At 57.2% G+C, this 20,288-nt stretch overlaps 1 protein-coding gene across 4 annotated transcripts; it reads right to left on the minus strand.

Annotated features, from left to right (window-relative positions):
* Window positions 1-2,416: 2,416 nt before the first annotated feature.
* RASGRP2 (RAS guanyl releasing protein 2) lies at window positions 2,417-19,611 on the minus strand. 4 transcript variants are annotated; one of them, XM_049781163.1, is made up of 17 exons: window positions 19,519-19,611; window positions 17,043-17,170; window positions 16,235-16,337; window positions 15,680-15,742; window positions 15,311-15,442; window positions 14,319-14,469; window positions 14,007-14,180; window positions 13,799-13,915; window positions 12,422-12,703; window positions 11,703-11,780; window positions 11,423-11,545; window positions 10,842-10,957; window positions 5,743-5,884; window positions 5,385-5,421; window positions 4,946-5,122; window positions 2,647-2,711; window positions 2,417-2,487 (listed from the first exon to the last, which is right to left on the minus strand). In XM_049781163.1, exons 1-16 carry the CDS (start codon window positions 19,593-19,595, stop codon window positions 2,653-2,655), a joined length of 1,959 nt encoding a protein of 652 aa, XP_049637120.1. In that variant the 5' UTR covers window positions 19,596-19,611; the 3' UTR covers window positions 2,417-2,487; window positions 2,647-2,652. The 4 variants fall into 4 exon arrangements, with proteins under 4 accessions (XP_049637120.1, XP_049637122.1, XP_049637121.1 ...); XM_049781165.1 differs by lacking the exon at window positions 19,519-19,611 and adding an exon at window positions 19,020-19,085; XM_049781164.1 differs by lacking the exon at window positions 19,519-19,611 and adding an exon at window positions 18,899-18,906.
* Window positions 19,612-20,288: the final 677 nt, after the last annotated feature.

Here is a 20,288-nt window from a genome sequence, read left to right on the forward strand (position 1 = left end):
TCCACACAGAGACAGATATCACGACACACACAGATGCATGCCACATCATGGATGGACACACATCACATCACACCACACAGACGCACCACAGAGACATCACAGCACAGACGCACACAGACCACACCAGACAGAAGCGAATACCACAGAGACACAGACATGCAGACACACATTGCAATAGTCTGCATACACACAGACATATAAACACACACCATACATACACAGACACACACACAGTTCCACAGACACTCTCAGACAGGCAGAGAAGCATAGACACAAAGACCACACACGCTGCCTTCTCGTTCACACCCCAAGGCGCAGACAGACACGTGGGGGGGGGGGGCCTCAGAAGGTTCAAGATTGGCTCCCAGAGAAGCAAGTGTGCCACAAGCCAGTTCCAGTCCCACCAGCTCCTGGGCACCTCTGCCCATCCATCAAGGGCAGGAAAGGTCACCTGACCTCTGCTGGGCCACCCCCAGGGAGATTCTCCCCCAGGGCTGAGAACAAACCACCCCATAAAGTTGGTACCCACAATCTGAAAATAGCTCCCTGAGATACCCCAGACCCCTCTCCGAAGCAATGCTCACACATTCATGCGCACGTGTGCGCGCGCACACACACACACACACACACACACACACACAACACACACAAAACAAACATACAAGGGCATGCAAATGGACCCATGTCAGGCTCCCTGGAGGTGGCAGGACACACGAACAGGCACAAGGGGAGCAGCCGGGGTGGGCTGGGCTGGGGGAGGCGAACCCCAGGCTGCAGGGAGGAAGGAAAGCGGCAGCAAGCGGGCGAGCGAGCGTGAGGCTGCGGGAGAGGAGCCAGCGCTCCACGGCTCTTCACAACACAATCGCTGTCTGTTGTTATAGCAACTCGGCCCCCAAATCATGAAACGGATATTACAGCCTCCAGAGGGGGCGGGGCAGGGTGGCAGGGGTGAGGGCCTGCAGCTGGGAAGAGGGCGGAAGGAGGGGGTACCCCTAAATGAGTAGTAGAAGCCTAGTGGGTGAGGGTCCCAAAGAGCGCATCAGGCCTGGGTCCTGGGATCCCTGAGGGAGGGGCTGAGGCCACAACAGGTGTGTAGAACATGCCTTGCAAAGAAGAATTGGGGTGCTTTAGCCTGTAGCCCTGGGACAACCATGAAGTGCCTGTGGTCCTGGCTCTACTATCAGAACTGACAACTCCAAGGGTCTACCTTCACCCTGCCCAGCCTTAGAGACTGCCTTGAGTCCCTCAAGCAAAGGGGACCCCCCTCCACACAGTACACTCAGGAGGCAGAGGGGACCCCCACATCCCCAAGCACACTCGGGAGGGCTGATGTGGCAGAATCAATAGGCATTTCCGGGAAGTCTCTGTCCTTTTGGCTGTCGGCCCCTTTCTCCTTCCACACCTGCCCCTGCCTTCCCAGGGCTCTGGAATAGGGGATGAGTCAAGGGGGCTCCCAATGATGGATGATTCTATCCAGCAGGGCTGGGAAATTACGTGGTCATGAGGGACTGGAGACAACTCGTCCTGGGACACAGATGCACCCACATTAGATTTCACCCTCCAGATTTTGAACTCCCCAAGATTTTTTGGGGGAGAGGGGTGTTTTGGGGCCACACCTGGCAGTGCTCAGGGGTTACTCCTGGCTTTTTGCTCAAGAATGGCTCCTGGACAGCTCAGGGGATCATATGCGATGCCAGGGATTGAATCCGGGTTGGCCGTATGCAAGGCAAACGCCCTACCTGCTGTGCTTTGCTCCAGCCCCAATAAAAGAAGTTTTTGAGGTGACATTTGCAGTACTCTAGGCTGACTTCTGCCTCTGGGCTCAGGGATCATTCCTGAGCAGGAATCAAAGGACCATATGTGGTGGCAGAGATCGAACCTGGGTTAGCCACATGTAGGCAAGTGCTTTAACCCCAGCACTATCTCTCTGGCTGCATCCCCAAGATTCTAGACTCCCACCAACACTCTCAGACTCTTCTATTCCACTACTGTGTTCAAGACTCCAACCTCGGGGCCCGGAGAGATAGCTTGCCTTGCAAGCAGCCAATCCAGGACCAAAGGTGGTTGGTTCGAATTCCGGTGTCCCATATGGTCCCCCGTGCCTGCCAGGAGCTATTTCTGAGCAGACAGCCAGGAGTAACCCCTGAGCACCGCCGGGTGTGGCCCAAAAACCAAAAAAAAAAAAAAAAAAAAAGACTCCAACCTCCAAACCCTCCAATTATAAACACCCCTTCACCCCCAGTCCCGTGAGGATTCAAGGCTCTGAGGGTCCAGGTTAATGACACGGGCCTTTTTATTCCATCTGGAAAATACAAATATTCACAAGAGTCTGTACAACCTTAGGGACACCAGCCCTGGCCCTGTCCTCTGCCGCATGCCCCCTGCACACCCCACCCAACCCCCTAGCCCTCTTCCCCAACACCCTGGCTCCCTGCTCAGGGTCCATCCAGTCCTTCCTCCAACGCTGAGTGCTGGATCCAGTCATAGCTGGGAGAAGAAACAGAAAGGCAATTAGGATGACCATCCCAATACTCGCCACCACCCCCAAAAGCAGGCTTTTGACTGTCTTGGAACCCTGAGCCACAGGGTCCGCTGGCCATGCCTCCCACAACTCCAGCCCTCACCAGAGCCCCCAGCAAGGCTCACCAGAGATTACAAGTGGATGTCGAATACCCCATCTTCCACCGCCTGCACCTCCTCCTCTCGGATCTCTGCAAGAGGAAAGGGGGGGTCGTAGCACCAAAGCCTGGGTCCCCAGACCCTGAGCAACCCTCCTGCCCCCATCCCAGAGGCAGTCCCTTCCACCAAAAATCATTTTAGGGGCTGAAGGAATAGCCCATTTTTGCGAGTCCCTTTGACTAAGTTTTCCTTATGCAGTAAACAGTCTTTGTGCCGCCAGACTCCAGAGTGTCATTTGCAGAAATGTCAACTGCCTGCCTCTGTGTGTCCCATTTCAGTCCCCAGCACTTGGGTAATGCCACGTTTTCTCTCTCGTCTCTTCTCGAGGTCATCTGCCCATCCTGATGATTGTGGTCAGCCGCCTTCGACCCCAGCTCCACAAAACTCTCCAGACTCGCCTCAGCCAAAAGATCACTTGGTGTATCGTCAGTTAGCTAACTGACCTCAGCACGGAGAACCCCAAGGGAGCAGGAAGGAGCCTCAGCAAATCAGAGATTTATCTCACAACAGTCTCCCAGACATCCAATAAGAACACACAGGCAGACAAGTCCCCGGTACTTCCTCTGTAAGCCATGTCAACACCTTTATCAAAATAAGTACAAAATTGGGATCTGGGAACCTTTATTTTTGGGGAGGGGTACACCCAGTGACGCTCAGTGTTACTTCTGGCTATGCGCTCAGAAATCACTCCTGCTTGGGGGACCATATGGGACATTGGGGGATCGAACTGTGCCGTCCATCCTAGGCTAGCACCAGCAAGGCAGACATCTTACTGCTCCATACCACCGCTCCAACCCTAGAAACCTTTATTGTTTTGTTTTGTTTATTTGAGTAGGGTTGGTTGGGACCACAGCTGCCTATACTCCTGGCTCTGTGCTCAGGTATCACTTCTGGAAATGCTGGGAGGACTATGTGATGCCAAGGATCCAATCCAGGTCAGCCACATGCAAAGCAGGCTCCTTACCCACTGTTCTCTCTCTCTCTGACCCTGCTGCTTTTGCTCTGATTCTTTTTTTGCCTATCAGGGTCTCTCCTGATCCAAGGCATCAAGACTCAATACTTGGGCTCTGTGGTGCTTGGGAGCCCAGCTGTGCCCGGAGGGCCATGTGGTGGCGGGGTGGAACGTCATGCCATGCACCCCAGTCTCCACTCAAGCCATCTCCCCAGCTTACCCTGTCCTTGGTTTGAGCATCTCTTTTTTTGTTTTTGGGCCACACCCATTGACGCTCAGGGGTTACTCCTGGCTCAGAAATCGCTCCTGGTTTGGGGGGACCATATGGGACACAGGCTAGGGCTTGCAAGGCAGATGCCTTACCTCTAGCGCCACAGCGCCGGCCCCCTAAGCATCTCCTTTTTATCAGCCTCCTCAATCCAGGGTTCTCTAACTGCATTCTGACACCTTTACCTGCCCGACCCTTCTTCATCACCCCATCAAAAATAAAAAATATGGGGGCAGGAGAGATAGCATGGAGGTAGGGTATTTTCCTTGCATGCAGAAGGATGGTGATTTGAATCCCAGCATCCCATATGGTCCCCCGAGCCTGCCAGGAGTGATTTCTGAGCATAGAGCCAGGAGTAATCCCTGAACGCTGCTGGATGTGACCCAAAAACCAAAATAAATAAATAAATTAGAAATACGGGGGCTGGAGAGATAGCATAGCGGTAGGGTGTTTGCCTTACATGCAGAAGGACAGCAGTTCGAATTCCAGCATCCCATATGGTCCCGTGAGCCTGCCAGGAGCGATTTCTGAGCGTAGAGCCAGGAGTAACCCCTGAGCGCTGGCGGGTGTGACCCCCCCCCCCGAAAAAAAAATTAAAAAAAAAAAGAAATACTTGGAACCGAAAAGATAGTACATTGGGGAGGGCATTTGGCTTGCTTGTGGACAACCTGGGTTCAATTCCCATCATCCCATATGGATTCCCATATGGTTCGATTCTCAGCATTCCCTGAGCCTGCCAGGAATGACTTCTGAGCACAAAGTCAGGAGTAACCCCTGAGAGCCGCTGGGTGTGGCCCATAAACATAAACAAAAGCAAAAATAGGAACTTCTAGAGCCAAAAAAATGGCTCAGAGGGCTGAAGCGTAGGTTTTGTCTGAGGAAAGTCTGGGGGTTCCGACCCTCATGGTCCTCTCATGCACTGCCAGAACTGCCAAGAGCAGCCCCTGAGTATGCGTGGATGGCTTTCAAAACAAGGCATAAACGAGCTTCACAATCCTTTAGGGGGGTCCCCCAACAGGCCAGCACAGACAAGACATTCAGCTTACCTGGAGGCCTGGAGCCTCGCCTGCCGGGGCGGGGCAGCGAGAAGCTGAAGGCCCGATGGTGGGAGTGTGTGGGGGACGGGGAGGGCGCCGATCCCTCCAGACTCACACTCTGGGCCCGCCGCCTGCACTCCACGGACAGGTGATCCTTGCATTGCTTATGGCAGGTCACACCACAGGCTGGGGACACATGGGTGGGGTTGTGATCAGAACACCCACACCCCTCCTTCCCTCCAGCTCTGCACCCCACCCACCCCACTTCCTTTGCTGCAGCTAAGCAGTCACCCTCCCAAAACACAGTGTGTGCTTCAGCTGGGTAGCTACCCCACCCTAACAAAAGCTCTAAAGCCCTTGGCTTCTTCCCAGCTGCATCCACAGAACAAGCCTTCCCAGCCCAGAACCCACCAAAAAACAAACCTCAGCCCTGCCCTTCCCCACTCACCTCGGCACTTGAGGCCCTGCTTGTAGATGCCCAGGATCTGAAACAGAGGAGGGGGTGTGCTGGGGGGGAAGGAATTTAGAGGTGATGACTGTCTGGGGGGGGTAGAGACTGGGAGAGACCCTCTCGGTGGCCCTTTGGGGGTCAGGTGCAAACTAGGAGCAGGTGAAATTCAGTCTCCCCTGGAGCTCTGGGGGCGTGGCCTCTGGAACTGGGCGTGGCCTCTGGGGGCAGGGCGTGGTCTCGGGGACGGCACGAGGCCTCTGGATAGGACGCCGCCTGCATCTGGGCGGGGCCCTCGGATGTGGGCGTGGCTTGTTATGGGCGTGGTCTCGGAGAGGCGTGGCCTAGAGGGGCTCACCAGGGCCTTGCAGTGACGGCAGGCGACGGGGCGCAGGGAATTGCTCTCCTGGAAGTTGTGCACGAAGCCCATGCGGCCGCCCAGCACCGAGCTGGAGCGCAGGAAGTAGGAGATCATCTCCTCCCTGCTGATGCAGCCGTCCCTGTCCCGGGAAGGGCGGTGCCTGAGCTCGGATCCTTTGCCACCTCACCCATCCATCCATCCATCCCCTGGCGACCAGCAGGGTCCCAAACTCCCCATTTGTGAGCAGGGCAAAAGAGACGCAGCGTCAGGCAGATGACAGCAACGATTAGCAGGGATGTGGCTTGCAGCGGGCTCAGCCTTCCTTTTCCCACTCCCGCCAGCAAAGCAGGGTTCATAATCCAGCCCCGCTTCTTTTCCTAAGGGGATGATTAGCCTCCATTTCTGACCGAGCTTTTTTTTTTGGGTGGACAGCTGAGCTCAGGCTTAGCAAGAGAGAAAGAGGGAGAGTCAGGGCTTTGGGTGTTTTCATTTTTGAATGCTTCTTTTTATTATCTAGAGTGGCTGGGTGGGGGATTGGAGCCACATCAGGCTCCAGGCGGTGCTCAGGGATCACTCCTGGTGGTGCTCAGGGATGCTGGGGATCAAACCCAGGCTGGTCGTGTGCGAAAGCAAGCACCTTTCCCCACTGTGCCATCTCTCTGGCACCAAGCCCAGGTTGGATCCTCAGCAGCAGTTTCCCAAGCACAACCTTGAGCCAACCCTGAGCATTACTAGATGTGGCACCCAGACCAGAAACACACGAGGCCTGTGGCGCCATTGTGGGGAGCCCTGAGAACACAGGAGCCTACCGTGAATCCTGAACCCAGGTTAAAAAAAAAAGTGGGGGGACACAGTGTTATAAGCTGGACTCCAGGCTTCATTTAGAGTATTTTGATTTTTGGGTTTGGGATCGCATCCAATGGTGCACAGGGCTTACTCCTGGCTCTGCATGGGGAATCACTTGCCAGGAGTCTTGGGAGACCATATAGAAATGTGGGGATGGGACCCAGGTTGATTGTGTGCAAGGCAAGTGCCCTCCCTGGTATATTATCTCTCCACTCTCCTCATTGAACACTTGTTTGGTTTGTTTTGGGGCCACACCTGGCAGTGTTTAGGGTTTACTCCTGGCTCTGCACTCAGAAATCACTCCTGGAAGGTGCAGAGAACCATATGGGATGCCAGGGATCAGACCTGGGTTGGCCATGCACAAGGCAAATGCCCTTCTCCCACTCTGCTATCGCTCCACTCCCCACCCCTATTTAGCATTGTTTGGAGAAAGAGGGAACAGACAGACAGACCTCTGGGTAATGCCCCTCTACTGCTTTCACCACGTGACCGCTAATATCCCCCTGCCTTTGTTTCTCCCTTTCTGCAACTAGAAGAATGGTAGTTGCTCCATCTCAGGGACTTGTAGAACTCTGAGAGATGAGCCCAGGAAACACAGAGGATAAAATCTGTATGGATAACAGGTCCCAGATACATTGAGTTCTTTTGGAAACTCCCATTTGTTTTGGGAATCCTCAGGCCAAAGGGACATTGAGAAAACTGGCGATTTTGAGAGAAACATGTTAAACCTCGATTCCTTCCTTATCTTAGAGGAAAATCAAATTCACACACACACAGGGAGTCACTGAGGTGACTAAACCAGTGATCCGAGCATCTGAAAAGGCACCAAGAAGGTGGATTGAAATCGCAAGGGACGAGGGGTCCTTTACACAGAACACAAACCAGGAAGCCATCAAAGAGAAGACTGACATCTCGTTTTTTGCACATTTTATATGGGAAAATAAAAGACAACATAAATGACAGACGGGAAGACAAATATTTGCAAACACATTCAGCAGCAAAGAGTTAATATCCATTAACAGCAATTCTCAAAATCAATGAAGAAAAAAAGAGCAACAAACCCGGTGGAATAATGGACAACAAATGCAAACAGGCAATCAACAGAAGAAATATAAGTGGCCAATAAATAGAAGAAACAATCTCCTGCCCCCTCTAGTATTAAAGGGATGCGAATTTAACCAAGACGCCCTGAGCCAATTAGTCTGGCAAAATTGTAAAGCTTATTATAGCATCCACTGTTGGCAATGCCGCCAGGAAGCGGGCTCTGGTACACTGCGGATGGGGGTGCAGGCTGGCACAGCCTCGCCGGAGGTCACTTTGGCAGTCTCGCTCCTAATTTAGAAAGTGAATTTCTTTTCATCCAATTATCCCACTTCTAGGAATTTCTCCTCCAGAAATAGTGGCCTGAGCGCATCGGCAGGGACACTGGTGGCGGCCCAGGGTCCGCCGCAAACATGGTCCATCCGCGGGAGAATGGGGACGAAAAGATGCAGAGCTGTTTCTAAAGAATGAAGTCACGTTCTGGGGACCAGGAATGTTGCTCAGTGCTAGGGCACCCCACGGGGCCTCACATGCAGGAGGCTCTGGGCTCCACCCGTAGAGTCTGAGCTCGCTTGGCTGAGTGCAATCCCCCATTCACTCGGGGGACCCCCTTGCCCCTCACATGACAACAAAACAAATGAGAGAATGAGATAGTACTGCAGGAATTGACAGCGGAAGCCTTCGTGATAAAGGGTTACGTGAGGAACAAATGCCAAAGCAAAAATAAGACAGATTTTGATAAGCCAGACAGTTCCATCAAAACAGTGAAACAATTTTCAGAGACTTTTTTAAAAAATACCTGAAATTCTATTGGTGCAAAAACCTAGTGGTCAGTTTTAAGATATCAAAAGCTGCTTGTTGTGGACCGATGCGATAGTACAGTGAGTGGGTAAGGTGTTTGCTTTCCATGTGGCCAACCCAGGTTCCATCCCCAGCACCCTGTATGGTCCCCTGAACCTGCCAGGAATGATCTCTGAGTGCAGAGCCAGGAGTAAGTCCTAAGCATCACTAGGTGGGATTCAAATACAAAAAGAAAAAAAAAATTAACTTAAACGCTTGTCTTTTCTGGTCATATATCCCAAACATCTCAAAGTTTTTTTTTTTTTTGGGGGGGGGCCACACCTGGCAGAAATCGCACCTGACAGGCTCAGGAGACCATATGGGTTGCTGGGGATCAAACCCGAATCAGCTGCATGCAAAGCAAACGCCCTACCCCCTATGCTATCACCCACTATGCTATGCCCCAAAGATGCATTTTCCCCCCCTCCCCCCCCCCCATTGGATCACATTTCAGCCACCAAGTCTCCAAATGCATCTAGGTGAGGGCTGAAGAAATAGCTCAGGGGCTAGGAAACCTGCTTTGCAAATGGGAACCCCAGGTTCTACCCCCAACTCCATGTACTACGCCAAGAATTTCCCTTGAGCACTGACAGGTGTGGCTCCAAAATTTAAAAATTCTTGTGCCAGGAAGAACAGGAAGAACAGGATATCCCCAAGTATGAGAAACGAAAGGTCACTTCAGCACAGGAGGGCCTTCCTCCTGGCAAGTTAGATGTTGGGTCAAGCTTGGGATGTGCAGGAGATGGGGAAACAGACCTGAGCCCCTACAGACTCCGGGAGCAGAGAAAGCAACAATACAGTGGGAGGTTGTTTGCTTTGCATGCAACAGATCCAGGTTCAATACCCACATCCCATAGGACCCCCCAGGCCCCACCAGGAGTGATCCCTGAACGCAGAGCCAGGAGTAAGCCCTGAGCACTTCGGACTGTGGCCCAAAAACCAAAACGAGAGTCTCTGGAAGCCACACCCTTGGTGATGCACCTTTGGGTGTAGCCTTTTACCTGGGGCTTCTCCAGAGCAGAGGGGAGAGAGAGGGAGAGAGCCCAACTTCTCCCTTTGACTCTGTCAAGTGTTATTTTTTTTGGGGGGCCACACCTGGTGACGCTCAGGGGTTACTCCTGGCTATGCGCTCAGAAATCGCTCCTGGCTTGAGGGACCCTATGGGATCGAACCCCGGTCCATCCTAGGCTAGCGCACACAGGCAGATGCCTTACGGCCTGCACCACCGCTCTGGCCCATCTGTCCACTGTTATTAAAGACCCGTTTCACTCACTGGATTCTCTCTTTTTCCCCTCCCTTCTTTTTCTAGGTCTTTTGGACACGGCTCTTTCCTGGCTCTGTGCTCTGAGCTTACGCCTGGCTCTGTGCTTATGGAACCCTAAGGCAGGGCTTGAGAGACTAAATGAAATACACGAGATCAAACCTAGCTCAGCTGCCTGAAAGGCAAGTGCTTTGCCTTTTCAGCCCCTGCATTTTCTTCTGACTCACAAATCATTGCACTGTGGGTGGGGGCACCCATATGGACTACATTAAAAAAGAATCAATGGGTCGGGATAGACCATAAGCTTCAGTTTTTGTTTTTGGGTCACACCTGACAGTGCTCAGGGATCAAACCTGAGTCTGAGCTGAAAGGATAGCACAACGGGAAGGGCGTTTGCCTTGCACATGGCTAACCCAGGTTCAATCCTTGGCATCCCAAGATATGGATCCCCGAGCCCTCCAGGAGTAAGCCCTGAACACAGCTAGGTGTGGCATCCCCAAAACAAACAAACAAACAAAACCACCTGAGTCTGCTGTGTGTAGCCTAGACCCATGCTACTCTCCCAATTCTGGACTATCAATTTCGATTGAGTTTTTATGTCTGCTCCACCCTCTGCCGCTGAGTGGCTGTGGTTTGGGGGGCACGTCTAACCTATTTTAGACCCAGCTGTTTGTCCCCTTTGTCAGCCTGTGAATTGTTGATAAGCAAGTGGGTGCTGCTAATTACAGCCTTTCTTATCTCTTCATTAACGTGCAGGCCCCAGGGATCCTCTTGCCCACACTTTTTGCCAGCTGTTTATGCCACAAAGAACAGGGCAGTGAGGCAGCAATACCGCCTCACCAGGCCATGTCTTTGCAAGGGTCGAGTGCAGTGGCCCCCCCCACTCTAAACTGGCCTGAGTATCGAGGTAACCCTGTGCAGCAAGCAAAGCAACTGACAGGTCCCCCACAACCACCACCCCCCCACGAAAATGTAAGCAAGGATCCCGGCCGGTATTGGTGGCTTCCTCTGCCTTGATCATGTGACTCCATGACCCCTTCAGCCCCGGCCATCGGCCATGGGGAAGTGAGCCCCGCTTTCCCACTCCCAGCCCCCCTTGCTTTCTCACTGGTTCTGGTCGAGGTCCCCAAAGGCGCTGAGGTAAGGGAAGTTCCCACGGATGATCTGGAACTCTTCCTGGGAGATGTGACCGTCCCCATCAACATCAAAATTCCGGAACACAGACTAGAAGAGGGGCAGGAGTGAGAGCACAGTGGGTAGGGCGTTTGCCTAGCACAAGGCTGACCCGGGTTTAATCCTCGGCATCCCATATGGTCCCCCAAGCCCGCCAGGAGTGATTCCTGAGTGCAGAGTCAGGAGTAATCCCTGAACCCTGCTCGGTGTGGCGCCCCCCCCCCAAATAAAATTTTTATAAAAAACACAGTGGGGATGGAGGAGTCGCAGGGATGTGAGGTGGGAGGAAGAATGAAGGGCTCAGCATCCCTCCTGCATATTCCCCCAGCCCAAGCTATGAGAGGTGTCCTCAGTGTAGCCTAACATCATTTCCTACCACCTTCCACCTCTTCCAAGATGCCCCACCTTTGCCTTTGGAGGCTGAGTGCCGGTCCTTGAATGGACATTGGCAGGGGGACTCCCTCGACAGTGCTCAGGCACCAAGCTTTTGCTGCCTCCTCCCTTGGCTTTCCTCACCTCCACCATCTTCTCAATGTGCTCCACCAGGAGGGCCTGGTCCAGCTTGGGTTTGGCAGCTGAAGTCCACTCTTCTAGCACGGGGGGCCGTGGAGGAGGGGTGCAGCTTGTGGGGCTGGTTGGCTGTGGGAAAGGTCAGGCCTGAGCAGGGGCTGGGGCCGAGAGGAACCAGGGGAACAGGGGGACAAGGAGGGACAGCTGGAGAGGGGGTTAGGGTTGAGGGGTTCCCCCCTCTACATACAGGATGGCTCAATACTGACTGGGTGGGGGAGTCCCTCACCGAGGACTTGGAGCGGGGTTCTCGCTGCAGGGACAACTGGTAGAGCTCATCCTCCGTCTGGTACTGGTCCAGAGAGACCTGAGACATAGCGTGGGTCACCCCCTGTTCCCTAGTAACCTGAAACCTGTGACCCCAATGCCCAGAATACAACTCCAATCCTGTCATGTCAGCTCAGGATGCTGCTGAACAGTGGAAACAGAACCCCAACTCAGTCCCCCACCTCTCACTCACGATCACACTTGGAATCCAGGTCAGAAGCCGAGGAAAAACACAGCCATTCCAGGCAGCGCCCCCCTCCACACCCTAGTTCCACTCAGAGGTCAGCCCTGATCTCCACCTGGCCCAGACTGACCTTAAAACAAGATCAAACCTCAGGGGCTGAAGAGATAGCACAGCGGTAGGGTGTTTGCCTTGCATACGGCCAACCTCGGGAGGGACCTGGTTCAATCCCCGGCATCCCATATGGTCCCCCAGCCTACCACGGAAGATTTCTGAATGCAGAGCCAGGAGTAACACCTGAGCACTGCCAGGTGTGACCCAACAATCAATCAATAAATAAAGTTTAAAAAAAACCAAAAACAGATCAAACCTCAAAGGTTTAGAGGCCCATGAAGAAGCAACCACTGCTACCCCCAAAATTCAGAGCATGTTACCCCTTGAACATAAGACAGCTCCAGGGATCTTCAGGGACCTGGGATGGGGCGCCCTGGCCCCCTCACCGTGAGCAGACTCAGCAGGTCGGGGTTGGCTTGCACTGGCGGCCGCAGGCTGGTCACCATGGCCAACTGCTCTAGGATACTGAACAACTGCTTCATCTTGGCCCCGTTGAGACGAGTGTGCGCGGGGTCCAGCCAGTCGGGCAGGGCCAGCTGCAGGGCCACCAGGTCTTTGAGGTGCACGCCCAGGATGGGGAAGCGGAAGCCCACACACGCTGCCAGTCGGCGCCGGTAGTTGCCGTAGTTGCCCGTGGCTGTCACCAATTCCGTCAGGCCTTCCCACAGCTGGGGACAGGGACACCGTCTTACACACACACACATCCCTATTCTCACCTCAGCCCTGGACATATGGGAGGGCTCAAAACCTCCCTCGCTGGGCCAGAGCAATAGCACAGCGGGAAAGAAACTTGCCTTGCATATGGCCAACCTGGGTTCGGACCCTTACATCCCATATAGTTCCCTGAGCCTTCCCAAAGCAATTTCTGAGCGCAGAGCTGGGAGTAACCCCTGGGGAATGGCCAGGCATAACCCAAAAACAAAAACGAAAGATTATAAATGAAGACAAGCAGTTTTGGGCCAGAGCAATAGCTCAGCGGTAGGGCATTTTGTTTGCCTTGCATGGAAAATGATCCAGGATGGATGGTGGTTCGAATCCCGGCACCCCATATGGTCCCCTGAGGCTGCCAGGAGTGATTTCTGAGTGCAGAGTCAGGACTGACTGAGCGCCTCTGGGTGTGACCCAAAAATTTAAAAAAATAAATAAATAAAAAGAACTCCAGGGGCGGGCCCAGAGAGATAGCACTGCGGCGTTTGCCTTGCAAGCAGCCAATCCAGGACCAAAGGTGATTGGTTCGAATCCCAGCGTCCCATATGGTCCCCCGTGCCTGTCAGGAGCTATTTCTGAGCAGACAGCCAGGAGTAACCCCTGAGCACCGCTGGGTGTGACCCAAAAACCAAAAAAAAAAAAAAAAAAAAAAGAACTCCAGGGGCCAGAGTGGTGGCACAAGCGGTAAGGCATTTGCCTTGCACACAGCTAACCTAAGACAGACCTCGGTTCAATACTCTGGCATCTCATGTGGTCCCAAGCCAGGAGCAATTTCTGAGTGCAGAGCAAGGAGTAACCCAAGCGCTGCTGGGTGTGACCCCCTCCAAAAAAAAAAAAGAATTCCTGTTTTGGGGTCCAGCTGTCGGGTGGTCCCCTACTGTACTAGGTGCACTGTACAGCCTAGGAAACTCAACCAGTGCCCGAATTCCAGTTTCCTATAGGAAGACCAGGGGGTGCTGGGCACCCAGCAGCCCCCCAGGGAAGGGTTGGCAGGATAGAAGAGTTGTGGGAGGCCAGCCCCACTCCCACCCGAGGAATGGCAAAGCTGCGGGTACCTTTATGGTCTCGGCGCTGACGTGGCTGTGTGTCTCCTTGAGGCGGGAGATGGAGCTGTGACTCAGGCCCCCGACCACTGCCATCAGCGTGTTGAAGTTCTGCAGCTGCAGCAGTTTCTGGGGACACCCGGAAATGAGGGGGAGTTAGGGGATGCTCGGCAGCTTTGGCGGGGATGGGACGGAGATGGGACAGGGGAGAGGCAGGCACCTCTGCCACATGGACGAAGTGGGTGATGACCAGGGCACGCTGGGGGGCGGTGGGCTTGCTAAGGATCATGAGCTGCACCCACTGGGAGACGCTGTTGAACAGGGAGATGAAACGCTCCAGTACGGGGTTGTCCACGGTGCAGCCATGAGTCACAAAACTGTGATAGTCCTGGAACTGGGGGAAGGGGGGAGAGGGGATGGAGGTCTTAGGGTCCTGCCCTTACCCAGAGCCACTGTACCCCCCTACAAATTGCCACCCCCCAGAAGCCCCATGCTGGTCCCCAACCACACTGCATGATGCCCACAGTCGCACCAGTATCTTGCAGAAAGAGCGATACTCCAAGTAGGTGAGGTGTTCTGCCAGCTCCAGCGCCTCCAGGTGGTCAAAGAGCAAAGACATCTTGCTCTTCTTCTGGGCCGTGGGGTTCCGCTGTGTCACCTGCCGCTTCCATTTGTATGTGGGACTGGAAGGGGGAGGACAGGGGTGATGAGCCCCAGTTTGCACAGCTACTGTCTCTGGAGGACACAGACACACACAGACAAGTCTGAAGGAGGAGAGTTAGGCCAGGGGAGGCCTTGAGATGGTGGGGGACATTAAAGTGCCTGCCACTGCCCTCTTGGTGGATGGAAAATGCAGGTACCAGGTGCCAGGCTCAGGGCTAGAGCGATAGCACAGCGGTAGGGCATTTGCATTGCACGCAGCCTACCTGGGACTGACCCAAGTTCAATCCCAGGCATCCCATATGGTCCCCCAAGCCTGCCAGGAGCAATTTCTGAGCGCAGAGCCAGCAGTAACCCCTGAGCGCTGCTGGGTGTGGCCCCAAAACAAAAACAAAAAAAAAACAGGTGCAGGTTCTGGAAAATGGGGGTGGATGTGTCAAGATGAGCAGACACTGTTCTGCACTGGGGGGGTAACTTATGGGCTCATGAGGGGGTGGGCAGCCCCAAAGAGGGTGGCATGGGGGGTTTTGAGGTTTGGATTTTGGACACGAATTAGTGCTTAGTGTTGGGGGGACCGGGGAGCACCATGCATGTGGCCTGGGAAGAGCAGAATCCTTAGAAGCCCCCCACTTGCCCCTCGGGGTAGCGCCAGGGACAATGGATGGGGTTCAGTGGCTTCTTTGGGGCACATGGGCTGGGCAAGATGCTGAGGAGGCTAGTTCAAGAAAGGTGAGAACAGCCAGCTTTGTGACACTGAAAAAAGTCCCAGAGTGCACCTGAAGGTCTGGGAGCCAGAGTGACTTGACTCCTTCATCCCACTCAACAAGCACTTGTGAGGGGTGCCCTCCCCGCGCCCCCACGCACACGTTCTCAATGTCAATGAGGCTGCTGTGCCTCCGGTTCCCTTCCTGGTCCAGCAGCGCCTTCAGCTCCTTGATCTGCTCGGCCAGCTCCGGGTTCAAGTCAAACTCAGCCGGGAAAGCTGAGATCCAGTACCTAGGGGTGGGGGTGTGAGAGGGGCATTAGGACAGGCAGCCCCGCTGGGACTAAGCAGCCCCCAAAGTGGGAAAGACAGAAGGAGCCTCGGGTCCAGCTCCTCCCCACCCACCCCACCATGTGCAGATCCAGGCCCTTGCCTGCCAGCCTGGGGGCAGTGCCAGCCCAAAGTCATGGCATCTTCTTCTTCCAGAGAAGGGGACAAAGGGGGGACAAAAGGACCTCAGGGGGACTCACCTGACCAGGTGGCAAGTTTTCACCTGCAGCGAACTGGAGTTGTCCTTCCGGGACTGCTGGTAAGTGACAAGCATTAAGGAAAATCTGGAAGATGCTTCAAGGCCTGGAAGGCAGCAGGAGCTGGGCAGGGCCTGTTCTAGGTGCCACTACGGGGCGTGGCCTGCGCCAGACACCACGGTGGGGGCGTGGCCTGTTCCTAGGCGACATTTTGGGGCGTGGGTTGAGGTGGGCGTGGTCTGGGATGGGTCGCGGGGGCTGAAGGCTGGATGACAGGTAAGGATGATGTTTTGGAAGGGACCGCCTCGCTCCTCCGGGTGACAGCAGGTGCGGCGCGCAGGGAGAGGGCAAGGGGAGAAGCAGGGCCTGGGCTGGAAGTAGGGACCGGTTCCCCAGAGTTAGGTCTAAGTTAGGGAGCAGGAGGGGGCGGGTTTTGAGTCTTGGGGGGAGCCAGGGGTGGTGGTCTTGGGCCTGGGCCCTGGAGGGGATCCACATGCTTAGGGGCCCCCCACGCCCAGGCTGATGATCCCAGGGTCCGATCTGATCCGCAAAGGATATATATGGAGCAGTTTGGCCGCCAGCTGAGAGGAAGGGATGTACCAGGGGTGCATCATGAGAAACATGCGCACCAGTTGCGGGTCCCGCACCTTCCCGGAGTCATCTACCTCCGAGGGGGGTGTCAAAAAGGCAGCGAGTTAACCCCGAGCCCCGCAGCAGAAGGTGGGGGCCCACGGGGCCCCGCCCCCGTCCCACACACCCAGTTTGACAGGTGACCTCGCCCACCCGGCCCGCCCCGCCCCACCACCTCCTGCTTTTCCGCCGCTTTGAAGAAACCTGGGGGCTGATCAGAGAGGGAAAGTGGGGGGCGAACGGGTAAAGGGAAGCTCCTGGGAGGTGCAGGAGGAGCTCTATGGGCTCGGAGCAGGCCAGGCCCGTCGTCCGGAGGGGAACCAGCTGGGACGGAAGGAGCCTGGGTTCCCCCCAGAAGAGTCAAGAATCCAGAGGTCATTTCCTGAGTGCTTGGAGGGGAAAGGGCACCCCCTTCCCCAGATAAGCACCCCCTCTTTCCCCATCGGCCGGAAACAGCTCCCAGACCGGAGATAAGAAGTTCCTCCGGATTCCCCGGGGAGACAGAGATAAGGTTCTCCTAGTAGCCAGGAGACCCCTACACTCCTCCCGTTTGGGACACAGGCAAACCAAGGGAGGGACAGTTTGGAAACCCCTTAACCTGGAAGAGAGGTGGTGGGGAGTGGAGTTTTCCTTCCAGGGACTGCGGGATGCGCAGCTGGGTCCCCCCTACCCCTGCCACCACCACCCCAGGCCCCAGAGGTTCCAGGCTCCAGGCTCCAGGCTGGGCGGCACTCACCGAAGGCTTCGATGCAGCCCCGAAGCAGCTCCTCCACGGTGCAGCCCTTGTCCAGGTCCAGGGTGCCCGCCATAGCCGCCGGGCCCGGCTGGGCTCCGAGAGCCTCCGGCGGGACTCGAACCCCAGCGCTAGCGGGGCAAAGACAGATCGATCTGGGATGGAGCGTGCGGAGGCGCCAGCTCGGAGCAGCCCGGCGGGCAGGGCCAGGGGCAGGATCGGGGCGGGGCGGGCACACCCCCTAAGGGGCAGGGGCGGAGTCGCCCTCCCAGGCCCAGGCCCAGGCCCCTCCCGGGGTGCTAAACGGTTTGGCCCGGGATGGTGCAACTGCGGCGGCCACCAGTTGGGAAATGAGCCGGCCAGGAGGCTTCCGGCCCACCCTGGGCGTCGCTTAGGGGTCCAGGCGGGGTCCCTGGGGATGGCATGGGGGACGATCGAGAACTCGGGGGGCCGCTTCCGAGCCCAGCCCGCCCCCCAACCTATTCACCCCACCCCTTCCAGGCCTTCATCTCTCCCCAGAGGCACCTGCAAGCACCCTGCAGGAAGCTGTGCGCCCCTCCCGCTTCCCTCCCTCCCTCCCCAGCCTCCCTCCCTTCCCCCGCAGGGTTATTTTGGGAACCCAGAGCCTGAGGGGACCTCGGAGGAATTTCTCCCTGGGATGGGAGGGGGAGGAACCCAGGCGTCCTGCCCGCCCGCATCACCCCCTCCTGGACTCCCCGGGAGTGGAGGCGGAGCACTGGAGGCCCCCAGGGGCCTGCCTGCCCGCTTGCCCTGGGGACATGAGCTGGGGGAAAGAGAGGAACATTCCTGGGGGTGGAGAAAGGGGAGGCTCAGCGGGAAGCCTGAGCCCAAGAAGCCAGTGCTCCCAAGAACTCGGTGCTCCCAAGCCTCCTCCTCCTCCTCCAAGCAGGCCCAGGGAATGGCTCAAGCCCTAGAAGATTGTGTCTCTTGACCCAAGTGCTCAGCATCCCCCCAGCGGCCGAGCTGCGAGTGCTCACTTAGGTGGGCTGCCTGAGGACAAAGTAGGATGCCCTGCAGGGGCGCTGTCATCACTTTGGGGTGACTCCACTTAACGGGGTCATTCATACTTGCTCAGGTGAGGACGGACTCTCATTTGAAATCCAAAACCAGAGAGCCACTCTGGCATGCAAGAGACCCCCACCCCCGCACGCACACACACACACACACACACACACACACACACACACACACACGCACCCCAAACCTCAGTTACTGGCCTCTCGCATCCTTCGGAGCACACAATGGCACCCGCACCCCGCCCACACCTGCGCAGGGACAGCCGTCCACACATATACACACACACACACGTACCCCAAAAGCCGCTGCAGAGCCGCCGCCCCAAACCTGCTGCTGCTCTGTTGCTGCTGCTGCTCACCCGGGGTTGCGTGACCACCTTGCACGAGCTGCCCCCGAGACACCGAGCTCGCACCCACACACGCAGGCACCCCGCCGTGATTGCGCGCACACACGCCCCCACCCCGCCCCGGGACCCCGGCAGGCCAGGGCCGCGCCCCAAGAGAAGAGAAGATTCCCCGGCGGGCGGAGGCGGGCCGAGCTTCCTGCGCTGACTTCTCTCTCCCTCCCTTCCGAGCTAGGGAGCACTTTTAGGGGAGCCCCTACCCAGGGGGAGCCGACCCCACCCGGCTCCTGCGCCGTGACCTTGACAAGCCTCTCCGAGCCTCGTCAGTTTCACCTGTCAAATGGGGTGGCGAGAGGTGCGCGCGCGCGGGAGACGGGGCAGCGGAGGCGTGGACGGAACTAGGGCGATCGGGGGTCGGGAGTCGCCCCGGGTGGCGCTTCTCCGGGGGTGCCCACCCCGACACCCCGTGCCCACTCACCCGCAGCCTTGCCGGGCGCCCCAGATCCGCCCCCCAGGGGACTCCCACCACCCGCTCCCGCGCCGCCCCGCACCGCGCCCCGCGCGCGATCGCTCGCTCGCTCGCTCGCTCCATCACTCACTCTCGGGACCCCACGGCTGGAACCCGCACCCCGCCGATCGCCCGCACTCTCGCCCGCCGGCCTGGCTGCGGCTGCGGCTGCTGCGGCTCCCGCCCCGCCCCCCGCGCCGCCGCCCCCTCCCGCCCCTGCGCCCCGCACGCCCCCACTCGGGGCTCCCCGCGCCCCCGCGCCCCGCACGCGGAGTCCCCGTCCCCGCAGCCGCTGCACCCCCCCAGTCCGGCCGATCCCCCCGGGAGGCCGCGGGCGGGGGGCTGCGCCACGGGCGGGCGGGCGGGACGCCGCGCGAAGGTCAGGGGAAGGAAAAGGGGGCGCCGGCCCGCCCCGGAGTCCTCCACACAGCCCCGATCCCCCCCACACACACACCCAGGCGCCCCTTGGCCCCCCAGCCCGCTGCGCCTGGCGCTGGGCAGAGGAAGCCGGGAGGGGCAGGAAGCGGACTGCGGTGGGGAAGGGGCGCCCCGCCCAGCCCCCCGGCCCGGTTCCTGTTTTCGAGACGAACCGTTCGTTCCCACGAGGCTCCCCCGACCCCGGGCCGCGGGGTGTTCCGGCGCGCAGCGGGGTGACAGCGGGGCGCATCGGTGGAGGAGGACCGAGGCCCGCCCGCCTGGGGTCCCAGTGACAGCCGGAGGGGAGGGGCTAGGGCTAGATCGGAGGCTTTCGGGGTGACACAGAGGGTCCCCGGGGGGCGAGGGGCGAAGGTGCCGCTACCTGGGCACCGGGCCTGGCTTCTGGGGGTGCTGCGGGAATCCAGGTCCCATAGGAGGGGCTGGGACCCGAACCCCCGAAGCAGCGAGCGGGCCGGATGGGAGGGAGCCGCTGCTACTGCTGCTGCTGCTGCAAACCGCAGGGAGGTCGTCGGTTTCCCCACCCCAGAGCCCCCCAAGGAGGAACTAGGGAGGGGCGGCCGCAGGCGGTTGGGGTCCCCCCACCCCAAGGCTGGTTCACGCAGCCGGCAACAGTTTCCGGTCTCGGTTGAGTTAAGGCACATTCACTATGAAACCACGAGCCCCAAAACCCAACCATCCTGCTAAGAATTGCCCCTCCCAGTCACTGGTTTGGGGGTGGGGGTGTCGGCACCGCCCCCCCCCCAGACCTCAAGCTTGAATCTTGGCCATGCCCGGCTTGGCCTGCACAAAGGCCCTCTCTGGTCCTTAGTTTCCCTAGAATGACAGGGAGCCGCAATGCCCTCCCCCAATTTCTGTGTGAGCCCCCCCATGCCATTGCACTCCCCCCAACCCGAATTTGGACCAGCTGCTTAGAGATCCCCGC

The sequence above is a fragment of the Suncus etruscus genome, chromosome 9, assembly GCF_024139225.1.
Source record: "Suncus etruscus isolate mSunEtr1 chromosome 9, mSunEtr1.pri.cur, whole genome shotgun sequence".
NCBI lineage: Eukaryota > Metazoa > Chordata > Mammalia > Eulipotyphla > Soricidae > Suncus > Suncus etruscus.

Coding starts and splice junctions, on each gene's coding strand:
- RASGRP2 (XM_049781163.1), bottom strand. CDS start 19,595: ATGCGCCCCGCTGTCACCCCGCTGCGCGCCGGAACACCCCGCGGCCCG. Junction 12,704..13,798: donor TCAGCGCCGAGACCATAAAG/GTACCCGCAGCT, acceptor CCCTGTCCCCAG/CTGTGGGAAGGCCTGACGGA. Junction 2,712..4,945: donor GCGAGGCTCCAGGCCTCCAG/GTAAGCTGAATG, acceptor TTCCTCTTGCAG/AGATCCGAGAGGAGGAGGTG.